This window comes from Scleropages formosus, chromosome 25, assembly GCF_900964775.1.
Source record: "Scleropages formosus chromosome 25, fSclFor1.1, whole genome shotgun sequence".
NCBI lineage: Eukaryota > Metazoa > Chordata > Actinopteri > Osteoglossiformes > Osteoglossidae > Scleropages > Scleropages formosus.
Window position 1 is genome coordinate 13,142,957 of NC_041830.1, and position 22,111 is coordinate 13,165,067.

At 42.0% G+C, this 22,111-nt stretch overlaps 5 protein-coding genes across 5 annotated transcripts; all 5 read right to left on the reverse strand.

Annotated features, from left to right (window-relative positions):
* Positions 1 to 1,132: 1,132 nt before the first annotated feature.
* LOC114909507 (tripartite motif-containing protein 35-like) lies at positions 1,133 to 4,588 on the reverse strand. Its single transcript, XM_029249404.1, has 6 exons — positions 4,184 to 4,588; positions 3,383 to 3,478; positions 2,879 to 3,109; positions 2,627 to 2,649; positions 2,359 to 2,477; positions 1,133 to 1,847 (listed from the first exon to the last, which is right to left on the reverse strand). The coding sequence occupies exons 1-6, from the start codon at positions 4,586 to 4,588 to the stop codon at positions 1,321 to 1,323; spliced, it is 1,401 nt and encodes a 466-aa protein (XP_029105237.1). The 3' UTR covers positions 1,133 to 1,320.
* Positions 4,589 to 6,502: 1,914 nt separating this feature from the next.
* Positions 6,503 to 8,938, reverse strand: LOC108921640 (zinc-binding protein A33-like). Its single transcript, XM_018731186.2, has 6 exons — positions 8,419 to 8,938; positions 7,990 to 8,085; positions 7,676 to 7,906; positions 7,533 to 7,555; positions 7,164 to 7,282; positions 6,503 to 7,068 (listed from the first exon to the last, which is right to left on the reverse strand). Exons 1-6 carry the CDS (start codon positions 8,824 to 8,826, stop codon positions 6,536 to 6,538), a joined length of 1,410 nt encoding a protein of 469 aa, XP_018586702.2. The 5' UTR covers positions 8,827 to 8,938; the 3' UTR covers positions 6,503 to 6,535.
* An 877-nt stretch (positions 8,939 to 9,815) lies between these two features.
* Positions 9,816 to 13,526, reverse strand: LOC108921639 (nuclear factor 7, brain-like). Its single transcript, XM_018731185.2, has 7 exons — positions 12,818 to 13,526; positions 11,851 to 11,946; positions 11,570 to 11,770; positions 11,263 to 11,481; positions 11,112 to 11,143; positions 10,744 to 10,862; positions 9,816 to 10,648 (listed from the first exon to the last, which is right to left on the reverse strand). The coding sequence occupies exons 1-7, from the start codon at positions 13,289 to 13,291 to the stop codon at positions 10,125 to 10,127; spliced, it is 1,665 nt and encodes a 554-aa protein (XP_018586701.2). The 5' UTR covers positions 13,292 to 13,526; the 3' UTR covers positions 9,816 to 10,124.
* LOC108921466 (zinc-binding protein A33-like) lies at positions 13,521 to 16,464 on the reverse strand. Its single transcript, XM_029249403.1, has 6 exons — positions 15,988 to 16,464; positions 15,625 to 15,720; positions 15,311 to 15,541; positions 15,088 to 15,110; positions 14,816 to 14,940; positions 13,521 to 14,374 (listed from the first exon to the last, which is right to left on the reverse strand). Exons 1-6 carry the CDS (start codon positions 16,399 to 16,401, stop codon positions 13,839 to 13,841), a joined length of 1,425 nt encoding a protein of 474 aa, XP_029105236.1. The 5' UTR covers positions 16,402 to 16,464; the 3' UTR covers positions 13,521 to 13,838.
* A 1,464-nt stretch (positions 16,465 to 17,928) lies between these two features.
* LOC108921638 (uracil nucleotide/cysteinyl leukotriene receptor-like) lies at positions 17,929 to 18,945 on the reverse strand. The gene has a single exon (XM_018731184.2). It carries the CDS (start codon positions 18,943 to 18,945, stop codon positions 17,929 to 17,931), a length of 1,017 nt encoding a protein of 338 aa, XP_018586700.2.
* Between the last annotated feature and the right edge of the window lie 3,166 nt (positions 18,946 to 22,111).

Below are 22,111 nucleotides of genomic sequence, written 5' to 3' on the forward strand. Positions count from 1 at the left end.
AGGGGAGAAATACTCAGCTCATACACGTACGCACAACTAGTGAAGTTACCATATCCAAACAATATCCAAATTTAAATCTTTCACACTATTTTCTTCCCTCTTTGAAAGAAAGTTACATATTAGAAGTCTTTAAAGAATCTGAAGTTTAATTTTCAAAACAATGTAGTCATTTTAACACTTGCCCTAATCTCCGTGAAACATGATCAGATCACGTTTTACGTTCATTTGCCAAGTGGTTCTTTATTTTAAAAACACCTCCGTCTGTCCAAATCCAGTTAAGATCACATAGCCAAACTCCAGAAAGTACAGGCCAGACTAATAAATGTGAACACAATGGAAAAAACTATTGTCATATCAAACATAATATTTAAATAAAACATGATACTTCCTAATGATTAAATAAATATTATCTGGCAGTAACTTGCATTGCACTCTTCCTTTCATCTGCTATACAGTATATAACATACCTTGCATTGCTGATTCATTCTACAACTCTTTGTTTTACACTCAGATATTGTGATCATAATATTCAGACCTTATAAATGCAACAAGAAAAACTTGATGTGGAGGCTGGAAGAAAATTGATATTTACAGAATATACAGTAACACACCTGCTCTCATAGCAGAGCTCTCATAATGTGCTGACATGAGCAGGGTTATGGAGAAGGTCTGAGAAAAGGCAACGGGACACAAGTGATTGAAGTGTGAGGTCAGTATGGACAACGCGGAAACCTCCGGAACATGGGGTTCCATCGGTTATAGTCCTTCAATGATCACGCCACACTGTTTCGGGTGAGATTGCAGTTTTTATTTAGGCAGGTGGGTCAGTTCATTAATGGAGCAGCTTGAACTCCGGGCTTCGTTCATAGTGCCGTTTGGTACTTCTGTCTGTCCTGTATAGGGATGTTGGACCTAAAAACTGCTGATCTCTTAGATACATTTCAGTCTGAGGTCAGAGTTCAAATGCCACACTCAAAACAATCACTTTTATTTATTACTTCTCATTCATCACATAAGGAAACTGAATTCACATAATTTCACTTCTGTCAGTTCCATCTCCAAGTGTACAGGATTTTGAAGTAAAGTGAATGGGAAGCACACTAAGTCCCTGTAACAGTGGATAGTGGGAGCTTATAAAAAACACAGATGACTTTTTATTTATTTATTTTTTTTTAATTGCATCTGTTCACCAGGTTTCACTCGTTTGCTGTGAGCACCACATTAAAATTACACTGAAAAATATTAAGGACTATTGAATCTCTTTTTTATGGTTCATGCCATCGCATTTGTGAGGTTTTCCTCACATGTACACTTATTTATTTATTTCACATTTACCTTCACAGAGAAGATGTAGAGAGGAATAGAATCACTCCCACAACAGAAAATCGGAAATACCTTCTCAGTAAATCTGTGTTTAAAAGTGTAAAGAAGAGTGTTGTGACTGAGGTCAGAGAATGACAGTTCCCCCCTGTCCCAGTCCAGCTGTACCCTGATCCTCTCGGGTTTCCTCCTCACTCTCAGAGGGGTGGCAGGTAAAGTATTTGCCCTGTAACTCCCATAGCACTGCTCTACAGTCCAAACTCCTCCTGCTGGGATCATACTAAACTCCTCCTTTCTATCGATAGACTCCTTAGCCACACCCAGTATCCAGGAGGTTTTTCCTTTTACTCCAACATCCCAGTAATGTTTCCCGGCACAGAACCCCTCTGAACCCAGCACACATGTGTATATACCACACCTCTCTGGGTTATCAGGAAGCTGTCGTCTCGTTGTGTATCTCACACTGGTCAGATTGTTGGTCAGCGAGAGATGGGGACAGGCAGTATTTGGATCCAGAACCACAGGAGCTGAAGGGAAATTAACAGAATGGTAAGCGAAGTCTTGCACGAACACACAGGGTCAGATGTGATGGAGCATTTGTGGCGCGAACTGCAAATGAGCAAACAAGTTTTTGAAAAACTGATTTATATTTCATGGAAATAAAATAAAAAATCTGTTAGTGTCTTGTAGTGGTGGCACAGTGGGCTTGGCTTGTGCCTGCTCTCTGGTGGGTCTGGGGTTCGAGTCCCGCTTGGGGCGTCCCATCCTGGGTGCGTCCTCTCCCCCTCCAGCCTTGTGCCCTGTGTTACTGGGTTAGGCTCTGGTTCCCTGCACAAGTGGTTTCAGACAGTGTGTGTCGTGTCTTATATTTACTATTTATTTTGTCTCATAGAGTCATAGAGAAAAACACTACTGAGAACACCAATATTACAACAGCTGCTGATGCTGGAATGCAACAACCACAGTTTAATTGTCACAAACGACACACTTCCATGGACACCAGTACAGTGAGAGTGTGCATCTGCCCCCAGGACTCACTGTATTCAATATCGTCCGCCAATGACTCCCACACTCTGTACTTCAGGTTACCCAAGTGTTGGGCCACATTAATCAGAGCTCCCGAAAACTTTCCTGGATCTTCCACTTTGCTCTGGATCCTGGAATGACAATGAGCGGTCACTTCTGGTCGTTGTTTGGAGAAGAATACACAAACTATCAGAGGCTTTTGCAGACCATCCAAACTCATTGGTCACTGACACCGAATTCTGGAATTATTGACATCAATTTGAGGGTATCGGTAACATACCTTTTCTTTGTGTCCTTGTAGTCCTGAAATAAAGATGACAAAATTACTATCAACACACAAAGCCCTCAAATAAATGAAATTGAAACAGTAAAAAGTAAATCTGGATTTTTTTTAGACCACTATGCTTAAGATATATTGCACTTTGTTGTTTCAAATCAAATTTTTCCACTTTTTAAAAGCAATCAGCAAAACTGTATGATGTGTAAAAAAACAGATTGTTAATCTTTTCCTGCTCTTATACGTTATACTCACCATCAGGAATGAAACACCTTCAGCTCCCAGTTTCTGTTGTATGAGTCTTATTTTTGATAAAAGGTTTGAAATCCCTAATGTCAACGTTTCGATCTTTTTCTTCACCATTTGAGTCTTGTCACACTCTTCAGCCCGCAGTGCAGCAAGTCTCTTGTCCTCCTCATACCTCAGAAAGAGGTGAAGCATCTCAAAATCGGACTGAATCTGCTTTTCTGTCTGTTTGGCTTGACTCTGGAATATAGAACGATGTCACTATCAACCACATATGCAAATGTTCAGATGTGGAGGGATTATTGGAAATTCACAACCAGCGTGATATGACCACTCCTGCTAAATATTGTGACCTCTTGCCCTTGTGCTTTTTTTTTTTTTACATTTATCTTTATTACTTTTGCATTTTCTTGCTGTGTTGGTTTTGTTTCTGAGCTGATGTGACCCAGTTCTGCACCATTGTGTTGTTAATTAAATAAAAAAGAATGTAACACAGTCTTCCGATGGTACAACCTTGATGTGTTCCGCTGTTTGTTCCCAGGTTTGCTTTACTCTGTTAAAAACTTTCAGCTTCGTCTGCAGGGGCTTCAGTGCTGCCCTGAGTTCCTCCTGGAAGAATGCAAATGCAGAACAAATCATCTCAGCAAAAAAAGCACTACTCTAATAGGCTCCATACGCAAAATTTACAGTAATAATGTCAGATATAGAATGTAATGATAACTTATTCGTGACAAATTATTTTTTATTTGCCAGAGGACAGAGAGATGTGAAGATAATGTAACCTGACAGTGAGAGAGAGTTTTCATAAGGACTCCTATGTTGTCGAGAGCTATTTGAGTACTGAGTATTGAATACTATTAGAAAAGCTACATTCAAATATGTACTTGGATTTTGTTAGGATAAACACTTAAATCAGTGCCGCTGAATTAATTTTCATACAAATCTAAAATTTTAAATAATTAAGTGTACATGTTATTTACGTGAAAAGTATAACTCATAGTGCATCATCTCTGCTACGCTATATTGCAGTGTATTTCCTGTGCAATGAAAGTTTACACTGCTAAGTCAGTAACCGGATCAGAAGTGAAATCATTTGAGTTATAAATGCGGAGACAACATACTACTGCATAATTCAATTTATTCTTGCCTGCAGGAAACAAGAAACCGGACACAGTGTTGTATTTATAGTCCCTCTGTCTCAAAGTCTACATATAAGTATCAGTATTAACGCAGGTTGGGAAACAACCTAATGACCATTCCTGAATTAAAAGGAAAAAATATATCAGAAAACAGAGAACAGAAATATAGTCAAACCTTATATTCTTTGGTTACTTCCTGAACTGGCCGGAATTTATGATTTTCATGTTTTTTTGAAGTTTGACAAACAAGACAAACAGGTGTTTGGTCGTCCAAACAGAAGAGTTTGAGCTTCCCGTTGTGCAGATGGCAGAGAAATTCAGTCCCCGCCGCAGCTCCCTGACGTCTCTCCTGTAAGAAGGCCTCACACGTGTTCTTCAGAGCCAGGTTCAGAGGAGCGCTGAGGGAAACACAACTTCTCCTGCAAACTGGACATTTCCAAGGCCCATTTGCTCTACAGCATTGCTGTAAACAGGTCCCACACAAGCTGTGGCTGCACTTCAGCAGAACAGGATCCCTGTAGATGTCACGGCACACAGGACACGTCAGCTCTGCTTCCAGGAGAGATGATCTTCCCGCCATGACTGCAGAGTTGCGCTCCGTCTTCTGCTCGGTGTCACTTTCTGTTTCGGTTTCAATTTTACTCTTTTAGTCATTTTACTTGTTTTCCCGCATTAAAGTTTAAAGCATTTCCAATTAGGATGTGAGATAGCTCTTTCTTCAGCATCGAGGATCATGTTTGTAACTGCTTCCTTCTTCCTACTACACACGCTTAAGAAACGTCAGTATATTTATACAAAGTCCATAAAGAGACAGAGCGCTTTTACAAACTGCACAAACTTACTGATTGTAGCATTAAAATCTGTTAACTGTGAAACACAAACATTTACGAACTGCAGCGCACGTGGCCAGGGAGGGAGGATGGAGGTAGGATGACCTGTGGACACCAGCACATCACGTTCCCTTGATTGCCTTTTCAAACCTCCGGCACTAGCAGGTCGACCCAGAGAGAGAAGGTGGAGGACTTGTACCTGCCTGACAGAACCATTCTCACTCATATCCAAGACCACCGCACACATAGCGACTCCTTCTCACCTATGACCGTGTGTTGTGAGGACATCGCTGTAAGTCCACAGTTCACTGAGTTGACATCTGTCGACCTGCCTGTATCCGAGTGAACCTGCCGTTTCACGTGTACCGGTGCCACGTGTCATTTAAAACACACAGACACACACACACACACACACACACACACACACACACACACACACACATTTTCAGAACCGCTTGTCCCATACAGGGTCACGGGGAACCGGAGCCTACCCGGTAACACAGGGCACAAGGCCGGAGGGGGAGGGGACACACCCAGGACAGGACACCAGTCCATCGCAAGGCACCCCAAGCGGGACTCGAACCCCAGACCCACCGGAAAGCAGGACCGTGGTCCAACCCACCGCACCCCCTGTCACACATACTCCTCTTGTTGAAGTTGTCTCCTATCACACAACTCCTGAGAGAGACTGAGCTCCTCAGACACCTGGGAGACACACAGTTGACAGTGAGTGACCCTTCTGCTAAAAACCTGGTAATACAGGTAATACTGAGTTAGAGTGAGTGACCCCACGGAAATTTCACAATCCTTGCCGATTAAAATAAAATAAAAATGATTTTAGAAAAGAACATCAGCTAAATATGTACATTTATTAATGTAAGTGAAGAGCAGCACAAGATTACAGTGGATGTGTCACGACCCACAGGGACAGTACCCCTACGGGCCAGAGGGGGCGCTACTCAGTGCCACTAACCCAGACCCATCGTGCACCTCTTCGTACTCTGCTATTTAGTGACGTATAAAAGGAGCAAGTGGCGGAGGACACGTCGCGGATTCTTCATCAGCCTTTCATTGTGTTCAATAGCGATCGTTACTTCCCCGCTTCCTCAAGTTTTGTTCCATAGGTGTTTATGTTCCAGTCCCGAGTTCCCGTTCTGTCGACTCCTGCCTTTCGTGCTCCAGTCCAGGTCCAGCGTTCCAGTCCGGTTTTTCGTCACACCTCCGTATTTAAGTTCTCCTCGGATTCGTCCTTCGCTTTTCACCCCAAAAACGCTGTCTCCTTGTTCTGCCTTCATAGTTTCATACCTTTACACTGTACTTTACACTTTGTACTCTAAACTTATAAATACTCTGCACGTGGGGTCATTTACTTTTCGTCCGGACGCTAACATACACACACACACAACACACACATTCATTGTGACACAATGTTGAATCATACGTTTCATGTTTTACACGACAGTTATATATATACTTTGCAAATTATTTAGAAAAACAAGGGAAAAGCATTTTGACTGCTATCCGTTTAGTTCCCTGTCAGTTAGGGTGTTTTATTTTTAAATAATATCCATAAGCAAATCAGAGAGCCGTTTCCTCGCAACAAAAATCGTCGTTAACAGTTAAACGTCGCTTTGGATAAAAGCCTCAGAAGAATCAAACGTAAATTGACACCAAAATGGCATTTAAAATGCACTTCTCTATGTCTTTGATACGAACACTTTTATGGAGCATATTTGCAGAGGAACAGCGGGATCAATAGAAATGAAGAATGGAAAAACCTTCTCAGTAAATCTGTGTGTAAAAGTGTAGAGAGGAGTGTTGTCACTGGGGTCAGAGAACGACACTTCCCCCCTGTCCCAGTCCAGCTGTACCCTCATCTTCTGGGGTTTCTTCACCACTGTGAGATGGGTGGGGGGTGAAGTCTCTGCTCTGTATTCTCCTTTATTCTGCACGACACACCACAGTCCTTCTGCTGGGTGTTGAGGGAACTCCTCCTTCCTTTTGATGGACTCTTTAACCACACCCAGACACCAAAAATCTGTCTCCCCAACATGTACATCCCAGCTGTGTTTCCCTGAGCTGAATCCCTCGGAACCCAGAACAGACACCCATGTAAGCCTCTCTGGGTTCTCAGGAAGCTGTTGTGTCTCATCACTGTATCTCACACTGGTCAGATCCTCAGACACTATGAGATCTGGATGTGCTGTATTGGGGTCCAGAATCACAGGAGCTGGAGGGAAAGAGACACAGAGACATTAGTAGTGACCTGTACAGAAGGACACTGTCAGACATGGAGTCACTGACAAATCTGCACCCAGGACTCACTGTACTGAACAACGTCCAGCATCTTCTCCCACACTCTGTACTTCAGGTTGCCCAGGTGTTTGGCCACATTAATCAGGGCTCCTGGAACCTCCTCTGGATCCTTCACTCTCACTTGGGATCTGCAGTGATGTTCAACAGTCACTTCTGAGTCTCCTGTCTTTTTGACTTCATTACCACAATTTAGTTCAGCTCAGTATCTTTATAATGAATTATATTGTTTTTCAAAGTAGTGGTTTTATTGTGCTCTTCAAGATTCAACCAGTGTGCTCACCTTACACCACACACACAATAAATCTGAATCATGGTTACATGTGAAATATGTGCTATGAGACCTATTTCAGACCAGCAGCAAAGAGGTACTTTAATTACCTTTCTTTAATGTCCTTGTAGTTCTGGAAAGGAGTAAAAGAACAGTTATTATGGGTTTACCTTCAGAAATAAGAAAAACATAAAACATTGAATAGCTGAATAATATGAAGACAATTTGACACAAACACAAGATGATTAATGACCTGCAGGAACGAAACGTCTTCAGCTCCCAGCTCCCGTTCTATGGCTCTGATGGTCCCTGAAAGGGATGAAATCTCTTGTGTCATCTTCTCAATCTTCTCCTTCATCGTGTCACTCTTGTGCTCCTCTTCCTCCCTCAGTTCAGCTATCCTGGCTGTCTCTTCATCCTTGAGGAACTGGTGAAGTTTCTCAAACTGCTCCTTGATCTGTCTCTCTGTGTTCTGTTGTTGGTTCTGCAGTGAAAACCATTCAGTGTCATCAGGTCCATGTCCATCACTCTAACATGTATTTCCACAGTGAACACGGTAAACTGTACCTTGATGTGCTCTGCTATTTCTTCCCATGTTTTCTTTACTTTAGTAAAGACTTCCAGCTTCTCCTGCAGCGGATTCAATGTTGTCCTCAGTTCCTCCTGGAAGAACGAAATGGTTCAGTAAATGTATTAAAATTTACACTGAGCATAGTGAACACAGACTGTACCAGAGCTCTACTGTGGACAGAGAGGAATTACACTGGTCAGGTCACTGCTTCTACATACAGTAAACACAGTATCTGTGGTAAAAATCAAGAGCTGTGAGGGGAGCTTCCGATGGTCTGTGAAAATGACTGTTCACTTTAATGTCAGGGAAGATAAACTTGTTATAGAACAGCTGTTTAAATTGATCTTCACTCATTTTTCATATCGTTCAGACATTTATACCATATTATACTATTTTCTTGTAAAATTGTTAAATGTTCATCTTACCTTGTATTTTTTTCCTGCTTCCTGGACTGGTCGCAGTTTGTGGTTTTCATGAGTTTCTGAGGTTTGACACACAACGCACACAGGAGCCTGGTCATCCAAACAGAAGAGTTTGAGTTTCTCGTTGTGCAGATGGCACAGAACTTCAGATCCTGCTGCAGCTCTCTGACTTCTCTCATGTAAGAAGGCCTCACATGTGTTCTTTAGAGCCAGGTTGAGAGGAGGCTCATCCATAGAAGACTTCCTCCTACACACTGGACATTCCCGAGAGCTCTTCTCCTCCCAGTACTTCTCCAGACAGTCTTTACAGAAGCTGTGGCTACACTTGAGGAGGACAACAGGATCCCTGTAGATGTCACAGCACATGGGACAGGAGAGCTCCTCTTCCAGAACAGAGATCTTGGATGCCATTTCTTCAGAGGTACAGTCCGTCTGCAGCTGTTTAATGGCCTCTGGTCATTGTTTCACTTTCACTTCTTCTATTTTTTGTCTATGCAAGTTACAATCAAAAGAGTATGTTTTCAAGGACCTGTATTATTTGTGATTTCCTCCTTGTTTCTTCTGGAAACACCTTTGAAAAACAGGTGTAATCTACAAAGTTGTTAAAGGAACAGAATCATTCTGTAGCTGCTGCTTTTTTAACGAGCTATTCTTTCATAGGGACAGCCTGTAGCGTAGTAGTTTGAACAACTGCCTTTGGACCCAAAGGTGGCAGGTTTGAGTCTCATGTTCAGCTGTAGTACCCTTAAGCAAGGTACTCCTTCTCAATTGCTCCAGTAAAATTACCCTGCTGTATAAATGGGTAAATAATTGTAACCTGAACATTATAAGTTGCTTTGGAGAAAAGCATCAGGTAAATCTATCATTATAATGCTGCAACCTTTGCACAAACAAATACTTTTCCAAACCTCTGCAAAATGTCATTTAAAATTCGTGCATCACTCATACTCCTTCTGTGCAATACACACACTAAACTAATGGTTTGTGTGAGGTGTGTGTCTCTGTGTTTTGAATCTTTCTCTTTCACACTGAACTGTAGAGGGAGTCTCGCCTCCTCACCCACCAGGGAAACTCCACTGGTACAAATGTGATGATGGAAATAACACTGATTTTCAGCAAGAAAGCAAACATGTGCATCATAATAAAAGTTTATTACAGGTAAACTTGTTCGAGCTGTGTGGACACACAGTGTAAAGACAGTATTTAGAATTCTTAATGAGTAAGAAGGAAACATGGGATTACCAACATTTCTACATGCGCAAAGAAATATTTAACTGAGTTTGAAAACGGTTGCTAAACAAAATGTTTAAAGTGAAGTGGTAATAATAATATCAGTGAGAATATACTGTCATGGTTGCGCTTAGCAAGGACTGACTCAAGCGCAGAGTTGTCGTACACCGATGTTTAATAAAGCCAAATCAGAATCCAAAAGCAAAGTCGAGGGACAGGCGTGGAACAGGCGATCAGTAAACGTAGTACAGCGGGCTAAGCAAAGAACGTGGTCGGGAATACACAGGCAAAGGTCGATGTCGGAATAGGTTCACAGCGGCACGGTTCGAGGGGAAACAAAGGAGATAAAAAAAAAACAAGGTTCCGCAGCTGGGCTTCTTCGGCTTCCCTCTTTATTGCCGTTCCTATTAGGAAACGGCAGGTGTCGCCGATGTGCCGGCTGCGGGAGACGTGACAGAATACATTGTTTTACATCACTGTCATGTGCAATCATTTACTGGGCAAACTTTCAGTGGTATAGAAACACTACCGGGAAAGAAGATGGGAAAAACCTTCTCCTTAAATCTCTGTTTAAAAGTGTAGAGAGGAGTGTTATGACTGGGGTCAGAGAACGACAGTTGGCCCCCGTCCCAGTCCAACTGTACCCTGATCTTCTGGGGTTTCTTCACCACTTTGAGACGGGTGGGAGGTGAGGTCAGCGCTGTGTAGCTGGTATCAGACAGTCCGATACACCACAGCTCACCTTGAGGGTTCCAATGGGCATTTCCTCTCCTGTTTACGGATTCTTTAACCACACCCAGAAACCAGTGGTAGACACCCCCGACTTGTACATCCCAGCTGTGTTTCCCTGAGCTGAATCCTTCAGAGCCCAGAACACATCTGCATGGGTCAAACCTCTCTGGGTTAAGAGGAAGCTGTTTCCGATAACTGCATCTCACACTGGTCAGATCCTCAGATAGCCTGAGGTTTGGATGTGCTGTATTGGGGTCCAGAATCACAGGAGCTGAAGGGAAAGAGACGCAGAGACATTAGTAGTGACCTGTACAGAAGGACACTGTCAGACATGGAGTCACTGACAAATCTGCACCCAGGACTCACTGTACTGAACAACGTCCAGCATCTTCTCCCACACTCTGTACTTCAGGTTGCCCAGGTGTTTGGCCACATTAATCAGGGCTCCTGGAACCTCCTCTGGATCCTTCACTCTCACTTGGGATCTGCAGTGATGTTCAACGGTCACTTCTGAGTTTCCTGTCTTTTTGACTTCATTACAATAATTATCTTAATTGTGAAATGCATTGTTTTTCAAAGCAGTTCTTTTATTGTTCACTTATTCATAACTCAACTAGTGGCTTCACCTGACACCACACACACACACATTGACACACACACCATAAATCTGAAATCATGGTTACATGTGAAATATGTACTAAGGGACCTATTTCAGACTAGCGGTAAAGAAATACTTTAAATATCTTTCTTTAATGTCCTTGTAGTTCTGAAAAGGAGTAAAATACAGTTATTATGGGTTTACCTTCAGAAATAAGAAAAACATAAAACACTGAATAGCTGAATAATATGAAGACAATTTGACACAAACACAAGATGATTAATGACCTGCAGGAACGAGACGTCTTCAGCTCCCAGCTCCCGTTCTACGGCTCTGATGGTCTCTGAAAGGGATGAAATCTCTTGTGTCATCTTCTCAATCTTCTCCTTCATCATGTCACTCTTGTGCTCCTCTTCCTCCCTCAGTTCAGCTATCCTGGCTGCCTCTTCATCCTTGAGGAACTGGTGAAGTTGCTCAAACTCCTTCTTTAAGCGATTGTCTGTGTGCTGGTTTTAAGGAAACAAGAAGTGTTTGTCTCTATGTCATAAAGTCTGACTTTATCAAATTTGACCCTGAAGTTCCTGCATTAATCACCTGTTCGAAAGAAGCATCTTGACACCTGAACTCCTCTCCTGTGGCTCTGCTTTTTTGTGATGGTTTCCCAAAAATCATCATATGAATCTCCTTCTCTTCCTCCCTCAGGACAGTTATCCTGGATTCTTCAACATGCTTGAGAAACTGGTGAACTTTCTCTAACTGCGCTTCTATCTGGCTCTCTGTGTGATCCTCTTGTATCTGAAACGCAGAACAGTTTTCACAGTATGCTCATTTATTGCGTGGTAAAACATGATTTAAGAAATTATTGTTCAGAATACCTTGATGTGATCTGCTATTTCTTCACAGATCTGCTTTGCTTCGGTAAACATTTCCAGCTTCCCCTGCAGCAGGTTTAATGCATCCTTGAGTTCTTTCTGAAACATAGATTTAATAAATCCGTCATGTCTAGAATAATAGAACCTAAGACAAATCTTTTCTGGGTGACCAGACAGCATTTTTTACATGCATGTAAAAGACAAAATATGTTTCTTATATATAGGGGTGCAGTGGCACAGTGGGTTGGACTGCAGTCCTGCTCTCCGGTGGGTCTGGGGTTCGAGTCCCGCTAGGGGTGCCTTGCGACGGACTGGCGTCCCGTCCTGGGTATGTCCCCTCCCCCTCCGGCCTTATGCCCTGTGTTACCGGGTAGGCTCTGGTTCCCCGTGACCCTGTATGGGACAAGCGGTTCTGAAAATGTGTGTGTGTGTTTCTTATATGACTTCAAAAAACATGAATGAATTATTATTAAAATTTGGAAATCTGGAAATAGTGCGGTGAACTACATATAAGAGCTTATTCTATTTTTTTTCTTACACGATAATTTCTGCAGCTGGGTAAACTGGCACAAAATTAACCTGAACTGATACATTTCAACAAGTAGGAAATTCAGAGTGTTGTGACAATGTACAATAGCACTGTATTGTATGTATAGAGCAGTTTCAATAGTGAGAAAATGAAAGTGAAAGCAGGAAAAAAACTGAACCAAACGTACGTAACAGCGATGACTGGCAAACACTGAAGGGAAATGATGAAATGAATATGATACATGCACACAGTTTCTAAATGGAAAACATCCCCCAAAATAGAGGCAAAAATCTTATTTGTGATGACATGTTCAAAAACGGAGAAAAACCTATCCCTTCGTTGTCCAAACTCATGTAACCTTGGACCAAAATATATTTACAGAAAAGTAATGCTAATATTAAAATACATAGCTTTATAGGGAAAAGATTAATCAACTCAAACCTTGTACTCATCTGCAATGTCTTGGACCGGTTGCAGTTTGTGGTTTTTGTGTGTTTCTGACGTTTGACACACAAGACACACAGGAACCTGGTCGTCCAAACAGAAGAGTTTGAGTTTCTCGTTGTGCAGATGGCAGAGAACGTCAGTCCCTGCTGCAGCTCCCTGACTTCTTTCCTGTGAGAAGATCTCAGACATGTTGTTCAGAGCCAAGTTCAGAGGAGGATCATCTGTAGAAGTTCGCCTACACACTGGACATTCCCGAGAGCTCTTCTCCTCCCAGCTCTTCTCCAGACAGTCTTTACAGAAGCTGTGGCTACACTTGAGGAGGACAACAGGATCCCTGTAGATGTCACAGCACACGGGACAGGAGAGCTCCTCTTCCAGGACAGATCTCCCGGACGCCATTCCTCCACAGGTACAGTCTGTCTGTAATGACTTCTCATATCTCACAGTTTTAGTTTCACTTGCAGCCATAGGTGGGAACTAAGTGCAAGTGCAATATTTGCATAGTTAAATGACATTGTTCTGCTTGAACTTTGTCCTATCCTCTAGGTCATATATTTGTCAGTACAGTAACTAAATAAATATTAACCACGCAGAAGACATTTGATACACTTGAATGTACCACTTCTTGAAACAGTGAACGTTTTATTTTCAACAAGCATTGTAACAGATTTTTAAACTTCATGTATTTCACTGGCATTTTTCTTCAAGCTGACAGTTTTTTACTTATAGAGCTGGGTAATTTTACTGGAGTAATTCAGGGTAAGTACCTTTCTAAAACATACAACACCGGAGGTGGGAAGTGATCCAGCAATCTTTGGCTCTCAAGGTAGCAGCTCTACCCATTGTTGTATTTGGTGCCCCAGTAACCCATACTTCAAATATTTGCATTCAATTATAAATTACATTTTAGTGAGAGCCACACATGGATTTAACAGATTTACAAGTGAATATAGATATTTGGGTTATGTTTACAGGGATTTAATTGTCATGTCATTAAAGATGATTCCTTGGGACACTATTTCACTGTAATGGATACTTTCACCTGGCAGATTTGTAGGGCAATAGAACTACTATGAGTAAAGAAGAGAGGAAAAACCTTCTCAGTAAATCTGTGTTTAAAAGTGTAGAGAGAAGTGTTGTCACTGGGGTCAGAGAATGACACTTCCCCCCTGTCCCAGTCCAGCTGCACCCTGATCTTCTGCGGTTTCCTCCTTAACGTGAGTCGGGTGGGATGTGAGGTCAGTGCCGTGTATTTCCCCGCACAAAACCACACACACCACACTCCTTGTCCTGGATTCAGGGGAACGATGCCTTTCCTTTTTATTGACTTTCTCGCTATACCTAAACACAAGTTATCCACCTCCCCGACTTCTACATCCCATCTGTGTTTCCCTGAGCTGAATCCCTCAGAGCCCAGAACATAAGCAGATGGATCAAACCTCTCTGGGTTCTCAGGACCCTGTTGATTATTGTTACTGTATCTCACACTGGTCAGATCTTCATACAGTATTAGGTGCTGATTTGCTGTATTGGGGTCCAGAATAACAGAAGCTGGAGGGAAAATGAGACGGAGACATCAGTACTTATCAGCACAGCGAAAAGGGTTTTAATTTGTCTTAAATTTTAATTTAAAAGTAAGTAAAAAGTCAAAAATTACTCAGGTATTCATTAATTTTTATTCAAACAAGAATTTTTAAATGCTCTGAACAACAGACAATGGTAACAGCTTCAAAGTACAGTTTAAACATAAAATGTATATATATGTTTTTATTTATTAAAATGCTCATTTGCATCTTTTAAATGGATTAAATCTGCTGTAATGTGCAGATTGTCAATTGGACTTATGAAATAAATACAAAACAAACTGATAAAGTGTAGTACAACTGTAGCAGGGATTCAAACTTCTTCATGATCTTATCAGGGGGATGAGAATTTCCCCCCTGTGGGAGTGTGTTTCTGCCCCCCGCCATGATTCCCGCCCCCAGGACTCACTGTACTGAACAACGTCCAGCATCTTCTCCCACACTCTGTACTTCAGGTTGCCCAGGTGTTTGGCTACATTAATCAAGGCTCCTGGAACCTCCTCTGGATCCTTCACTCTCAGTGTGCACTGGGCTCTGAAATGAAATTCAGCAATCAGGTAAATGTTTCCTTCACATTTATTAACATATATGATCAGGTGAATCAACGTTAGATTATCTGCATGGTTATTAATTTAGTTATCTGACGTAACACTACGACAGAAGAACTGAAGCATCACATACCTTCTCACTGTGTTCTTGTAATTCTAAAATTAAAAAAAATTATATTATACTTTATCTAAAACCAACCGTATGATAATAATATAACTTTAGAGCAATTACATTAAGGTCTCTAATGAATTGTTTCCATGGACGTAATAAAAGGAACACAATGTAATAAAAGTAGTTTATTAGTGAGCGATGTAAATTAAATTAAATGAATGTTGACCCTGATTTCTGTTATTACCTTCAGGAATGAGATATCTTCAGCTCCCAGCTCTTGTTCTATGGCTTTGATGGTCCCTGAAAGGGATGAAATCTCTTGCGTCATCCTCTCAATCTTCTCCTTCATCATGTCACTCTTGTGCTCCTCTTCCTCCCTCAGTTCAGCTATCCTGGCTGCCTCTTCATCCTTGAGGAACTGGTGAAGTTTCTCAAACTGCTCCTTGATCTGTCTCTCTGTGTTCTGTTGTTGGTTCTGCAGTGAAAACCATTCAGTGTCATCAGGTCCATGTCCATCACTCTAGCATGTATTTCCACAGTGAACACGGTAAACTGCACCTTGATGTGTTCTGCTATTTCTTCCCATGTTTCCTTTACTCTCGTAAAGACTTTCAACTTCCGCTGCAATGTTTTTAGCATCGTCTCAATTTCCTCCTAGAAGAATGAAATAGTTCATTTTAAATTATGATGCTGAAATTAGTTGTAAGTAGCCTATGTTTTACACAATGATCTTGAGCAAATATTTAAGTCACCAGAGAGCATAACTGTTAGACAGGACAGTTCTACAGGATTTAACTTTTTTAAAACATATGCACAGTTCAAAGTCATCTTTCTTGTTTTAACAACGTAAATGTAATGAATATAAATGTAAATGTGAGTACTAAAGTACTTTTCTTGTAAAACAGTAGCAAGATGACTAACCTTGTTTTTTCTAGTTGCTTCCTTTGCTGGGCGTACTTGATGGTTTTCGTGTGTTTCTGAGGTTTGGCAGATCACACAGACTGGAGCTTTGTCATCAAAGCAAAAGAGTTTGAGTTTCTCGCCGTGAAGATTGCAGAGTTCTTCAGCCTGCTGATCTTTACCTGCAGCTCCTTGACTTCTCTGCTGTAAGAAGGCCTCACATGTGTTCCTCAGAGCCAGGTTCAAAGGAGGATGCATCGCAAAAGAAATTCTTCTACACACTGGACATTCCTGGTATACCTTCTCCTGCCAGCTCTTCTCCAGACAGTCTTTACAAAAGCTGTGACTACACTCCAGGACAACAGGATCCTTGTAGATGTCACAGCACACAGGACAAGAGAGCTCCTCTTCCAGGACAGAGCACCTGGACGCCATATCTTCTGAGCACCAGTCTCTTCAGCTTCACCACGGCTTCCTAACTTTCACTTTGTTCTGTCTTATTTCACCCATTTCAGTTAAAGAAGTTAAATCTTAGACCTGTTATTCTTTGAGAATTTGAAATGAAATCCTTAAACCCTAGTTTTAGTCAATCGTACTTTGGTTATTTTTGTTTTTCTTTTTTTAATTTTTTTACATATTTTCAACAATGAATGTCAAGTGTCATGCTTACCTTCCCCTCTTCCTTCTTCCTGTTTCAGGCTCTTCAGACAGACATCATTCAATGCCTCTTTGAAGAAAGAGAGACATCCTGCTGTGTGAACATTAGAATTTTATTTAAATGCAAAATATATTTACAGAACCATTTTCTGTGATTGCAATCTTATTTATCTAGGTTGAAATAATCACAGTTAAAGCCCAACAGGAAAGACGAGTACAAACCACTCTGCTCTAGCTTGCATGGTGAACATAACACATGTTCACATATCTGCAAAGAATACATGCAATTGCATTTTACATGTACATATATTCATTTAGCAGATGCTTTTCTCCAAAGTGACGCACATCTCATAGAAAATACAATGTGTGCGTTACATTATGAGAAAGAGACATAGCTGCCGATGCGTGATTCTTAAGTACAGTTAATTACTTTCCACCATATGCACCAATGTTCATCACATGAGTAGCTCCATAAAACTTTATCCAAATATTGACGATTCCTAATCAACTTTCTTGTATTTTTTTTTTTTTTGAGATACATATGAACATTTGCCTTACATTACAGAAATAGCTGCATAAAGGTTTCTCTAGGCATGATCTTAAAGTTACAGTGCATGAACATTTAAACCTACCATGAATTTTATTTGCCTTTGTAGCATGTATTGTGCATTAATTTTTACATATACATCTAGCAGACATAAAAAGAACTGCAGTACATTTTAAACAGTTGCTCAAAAGAAATATGTGCAGCTATAGGAAACGCTCCACCCCTGATCTTTAGAAAAGTTGCTTAATAGTAGGCAGATATATTCATTTGAAAAGATATACTGAAAACCATACATATCTATAAGCTACGTTTCACAGGATTGTGAGACAAGAGTACATTTTATCAAATCATGTGTCAAAATGTCTCAGCTATGGTTATCTAGCTCTTCCATTAATAAAGGTTAGTGTTTTAAAATAAAGGAAAGACATGTCAACAACTCACAGCTTCTTTGATTAAAAAAAAAGTTTAAAAGAGAGCTAACAAGTTGTTTTTATTCTAAGAGGAAAATATTTTCATCTGTCAATGTTATAAAAAAAAGAGGTATCTCAGGTGGGTATCCTGCACCATTAGTATAACTTTGACATTTGTGAAGATAATACTGTAATGTTTCAAACGTGAGTCATGGATCTCCATTACAGCATAGACTTGGGTTTCAGCAAGCTCACACTGATTTCCTTCAGAGCTCAGTCTTGGTGTTTGATCTTTGCTCCCTTTGCAAAGTTTAGACTTGAGGTTCAGGAAGCACTCTTTGGCCCGTTTCAGAGCTCAGACTTGGCACTCAGTGAAATGTCATTGGTCCCCTTTAGCTCCCCAGTTACAGCAAGTGAAGGCCTTTTCCCATCCCCACAGAAGATCCTTCGCAAGCTGCCCCGGAACTTCTCTGCCCCTAGAAGGTACACCAGTGGATCCAGGGCTCCATTCAGGCATGTGAGGGAGGAAGTGAAGCGATTGCCCAGCATCAGTCTCCTCCTAGCAAGGCAGGAGGCACTTGGATGGCTGTAGCCCAGGATGTAGACAGTGCGACTGGCATGGTAGGGCAGGAAGCAGAGAACATAGATTAGGAGAACCAGGCTGACTGTCCGCAGGGCACGCAGCCTGAGAGCCGGTTCCAGCCGTGAGCCCCGCCGCAGGCTGTCAACAATGAGCAGGTAGCAAGAGAGTGTGGCCAGAAAAGGTGGAGTGAAAGCCACAGCCAGAGAGACAAGGGCCCTATGGGAGGCCTTCTCCCGGTATAGCTGCAAGCACACGGTGGCCCCGTCCACCTCAGCAGTCTGTCGGCTAGCCAGTAAGGGCACCATGGAAATGATGACCAGTGCCCACAGTGCAAAGCTGACAAAGTGGGCATACCGGGCCCTCCGCACCTTGATCGACCTCACAGCATGCACCACAGCAAGATAGCGGTCGCCAGCAACACAGGCCAGGAAGTAGAGGCTGGCGTACATGTTGACGTAGAAGAGGAAGCCGGCCAGCCGGCAGGGCAGCTCCCCGAATGGCCAATGGCCCCCAGCAAGGTGATAAGTGGCTCTCAGTGGTACGATGACCGCATAGGAAAGGTCGGCGACAGCCAGGTGCATCAGGAACACGTTGGTTGGGGTGGATGTCCCTCTATGGCAAGAGAACACCCACAGGGCCAGACTGTTCCCATACAAGGCCATGAAGAAGACCAGAATGTAATATGCCCCAAAGGTCATGTTCTCCACAGTGGATTCCCTTCCACAGCTCTCAGCTGATTGGTTGGAGGACATACTGGAGACCTCGAGAGCCATAGGGTCCATTTTTTAACAACTGGAAAAAACAAACCAAGACTATCTTACTTTGATTAAATTTCAAAAATGTTTTCAAGTGAACAGATACCTGTGTTATTTTATTGGTCTGGGGTTCGAGTCCTGCTTGGGGTGCCTTGCGACGGACTGGCATCCCATCCTGGGTGTGTCTCCTGTGTGTGTGTGTATTTATCCTATACCAAGCTTTTTAATACAAGAGTCCCATTTAAAATATAAAATTATATCGCCCCCTACTGGAAAGACCACCATCCATATGTTTCTTCAGAGCCAATCAAGGTCTCCAATGGAGCCACAGCCACACCCCCCTCAAAAGAACCATATCTGATTGGTTAATTTTCTGTCAGGCACTAACCTTACGTATTGAACTTCTTTGGTTCATCTGTTCAACAAGCAAGAAATTGCAGACGTCATCAATAAAAAATCTTACCTAACTTCAGTTAGTAATCTAGAGTCTCTAGTTTCTAGTTTCAGCCTACGGAAACAACCCATCAGAGCTAAGAGTTTGTGCCACAGGAGTGAATAAATGCAAACACCTCCTAAAAAAGGTGCCCATTTAATACACATGCTGACACCACAGCAGCAGGAAATTACTGAAACGCATAAATGAAGAACAAATTCGTCACTTCAGCTTTTTAAATGCAGATTAGCCTTTCCTGATCAGAGGCTCTACAAATATAATTTTGCTGTGCAGTTATGTGGATGGTTCTGGCTCCATGCTCCGGCTCAGTCGAGCAATGAACGAGACCAAAATAACACCTGGGGGATGCGCCCCATGCAGTCAACATAGCATTACACAGCAGACTTCAATATCAATGTGCCAGATTCACATCCCATTTCTGTCTAACATTTATGAAGTGGCACTGCACGTTGACAGGCTGTTTGAAGGAAGTGATTTGGAAAGACATGCAAAAATGATATAATGCCATTTTGCAATTTTATTCATATCTGTGAATCCATAATCACTCCAGTAACAGCATCAAGTTTCATAAAAGGGCATAATCGTGAGCTACTGTGTTTGGGTCTAAGTCAAGCAACACAATTACAACAACACGATGATAATAATAACAGCAATAATAATAATAATACTAATAATTTTCAACCAAAGTGAAAGACTTACTCGCGTGACTGTCTCCAATGGACGTTTGCCACCAGGGTGCTGCAAAGAGAACCAGCCGAAAGCTAGCGGATCAGAGACCTCATGCAGAATGAGGGACGGGGCAGTGCAGGAAAGGGTGCAATGAGGTGGGGCAGGAGGGCGGCTGTAGGCACACCCCAAAAGTCCATCTGACGGAGGATGTTGTGTGGGACAAACCGATGGGCTCCACAAGAGTTTCATCACAAGGTTTGCACCACAACACTTTCGGCTGGAACACATCCCTACCTATTTTGTACTTGGCCCCTCTGTGAAGGCCACTTGTGCAATTGACAATGACCTGAAATCTACAGAGGGAGGAGGGGGGTCTCATTATATTTGGAAGAAAGGGGTTGTATGCCCCCCATCAGGCTGCACTGCCAGTCATGGTGCCATGGAAACCAGTCTTGGTCATAGGGGTTCCTGCTCTGACACCAGAACCCCCACCTCCAGCTCCCCCAACCCCAATAGATAGAGGGTCGATTGTGTGGTTAATTGCGCTGTCGGAGGATAAATGCACAGAGGCGATTCCTCATAGGCTGTCTGAAATCAAAAAAGCCCCCTGTGCTCCTGGGAGGAAGGATGGGTTGGGGGGGGCGGCGACAGAGACAGGCCTTCTTTTTGCCTTTCCAGCGCAAGCAATGCCTTACAGCTGAGGGGTTTATAATAACCAGCTCCACTCACGCCAGACGCATGTGGCATACAATGCGACGGCACAGATAACATTTCTTTCAAAAGCAGCAAGCACAGCTGTACGGCCGACATTTTGCGCCATTATCCCGATCGGACACATCTGCATGTCAGCGGGACTCGGTGGCCTGAATGAGGGTACTGTCTAACAGAGCCCATAGTCAGTGTTCAGTGCCAGACCGCATACCACGCTCAGTGGCTCACGTTGTCCTCTCTGTAAATTCTAACAACCGATTTTCTTCATTATACGACTTTTACCTGCGCAAAGCTGCTGTGGTCTACAACACTTGAGGAGAACAACAGAAAAATCCCTCAAGCGCAGCAAACCATTAATTGAAAGTATACATAATTTATAATAATACAATAATATAGTATATTATTATACTTTATGTTAATGATACATTATAAAAATTAGAATATCTAAGCATTTACTTAACATGACTTGTACATATACGGCTGCAGAAATATTTGGTGATTTTTTTGTTACTGGTTTCAGTTGAGTTAATGAAATCAAGACTTTTTCATACTGTAATTGATGGTGGTAATGACACACACACACACACACACACGCACACCGAGTGGGACCTGGCCAAGCCTGCTGCACCACCATGCCCCCATGGTAATGACATGTGAATTAAATTTTTAGTGTCAAATGATCCAGCTCATTAACCGCAAAAACAATGTATGGATCTGGGGGTACATGTGTGCCACACCTCAAAGATTAGCTCAGAAAATCATGACGGTGACAGATGCCATACTGACAGTGGGGGTGTAAAAAAACACATAACACATGGGTTTGTGGGATCTCATTCATTTTGTCCTACTCAGAACTCAGCGTTCACATCATTCACACAACAATGTGACGTTCTCACAGATTGATCATTTTTATTTGTTTTTTCTACAGATCTTACACAGCACACAAAGCAATATTTTTAACTGTAAAATTTCACTGGTATTAAATAAAATATATAGAAGAAATTCTTTCCAGAACATAACATAGCATGCAAGTTATAAATGATTATTGAACTGATTGCACTTCCTCAGCAATTCCATCTGGACTCAAGAAGTAATACAAAACACAACCAAAAAAACTACTAATAAATAACTGTTCAAGCTCCTGATATAACATCGCACTCACACCAGCCTAAAAGACATTTTGATGATGAAATCCACCAGTAGGGTAGGGTGATTTGTCCAGAATTATCCAACTGTATAATGTGGGCCAATATATAACAATTAGTGCACCTAATAGCTATGCTGAAACGCTACATAAATGTGTTCGCTGGAATTTGTACATTGCGTTCCTGCATGTTTACCCAATATATACTCCATTTT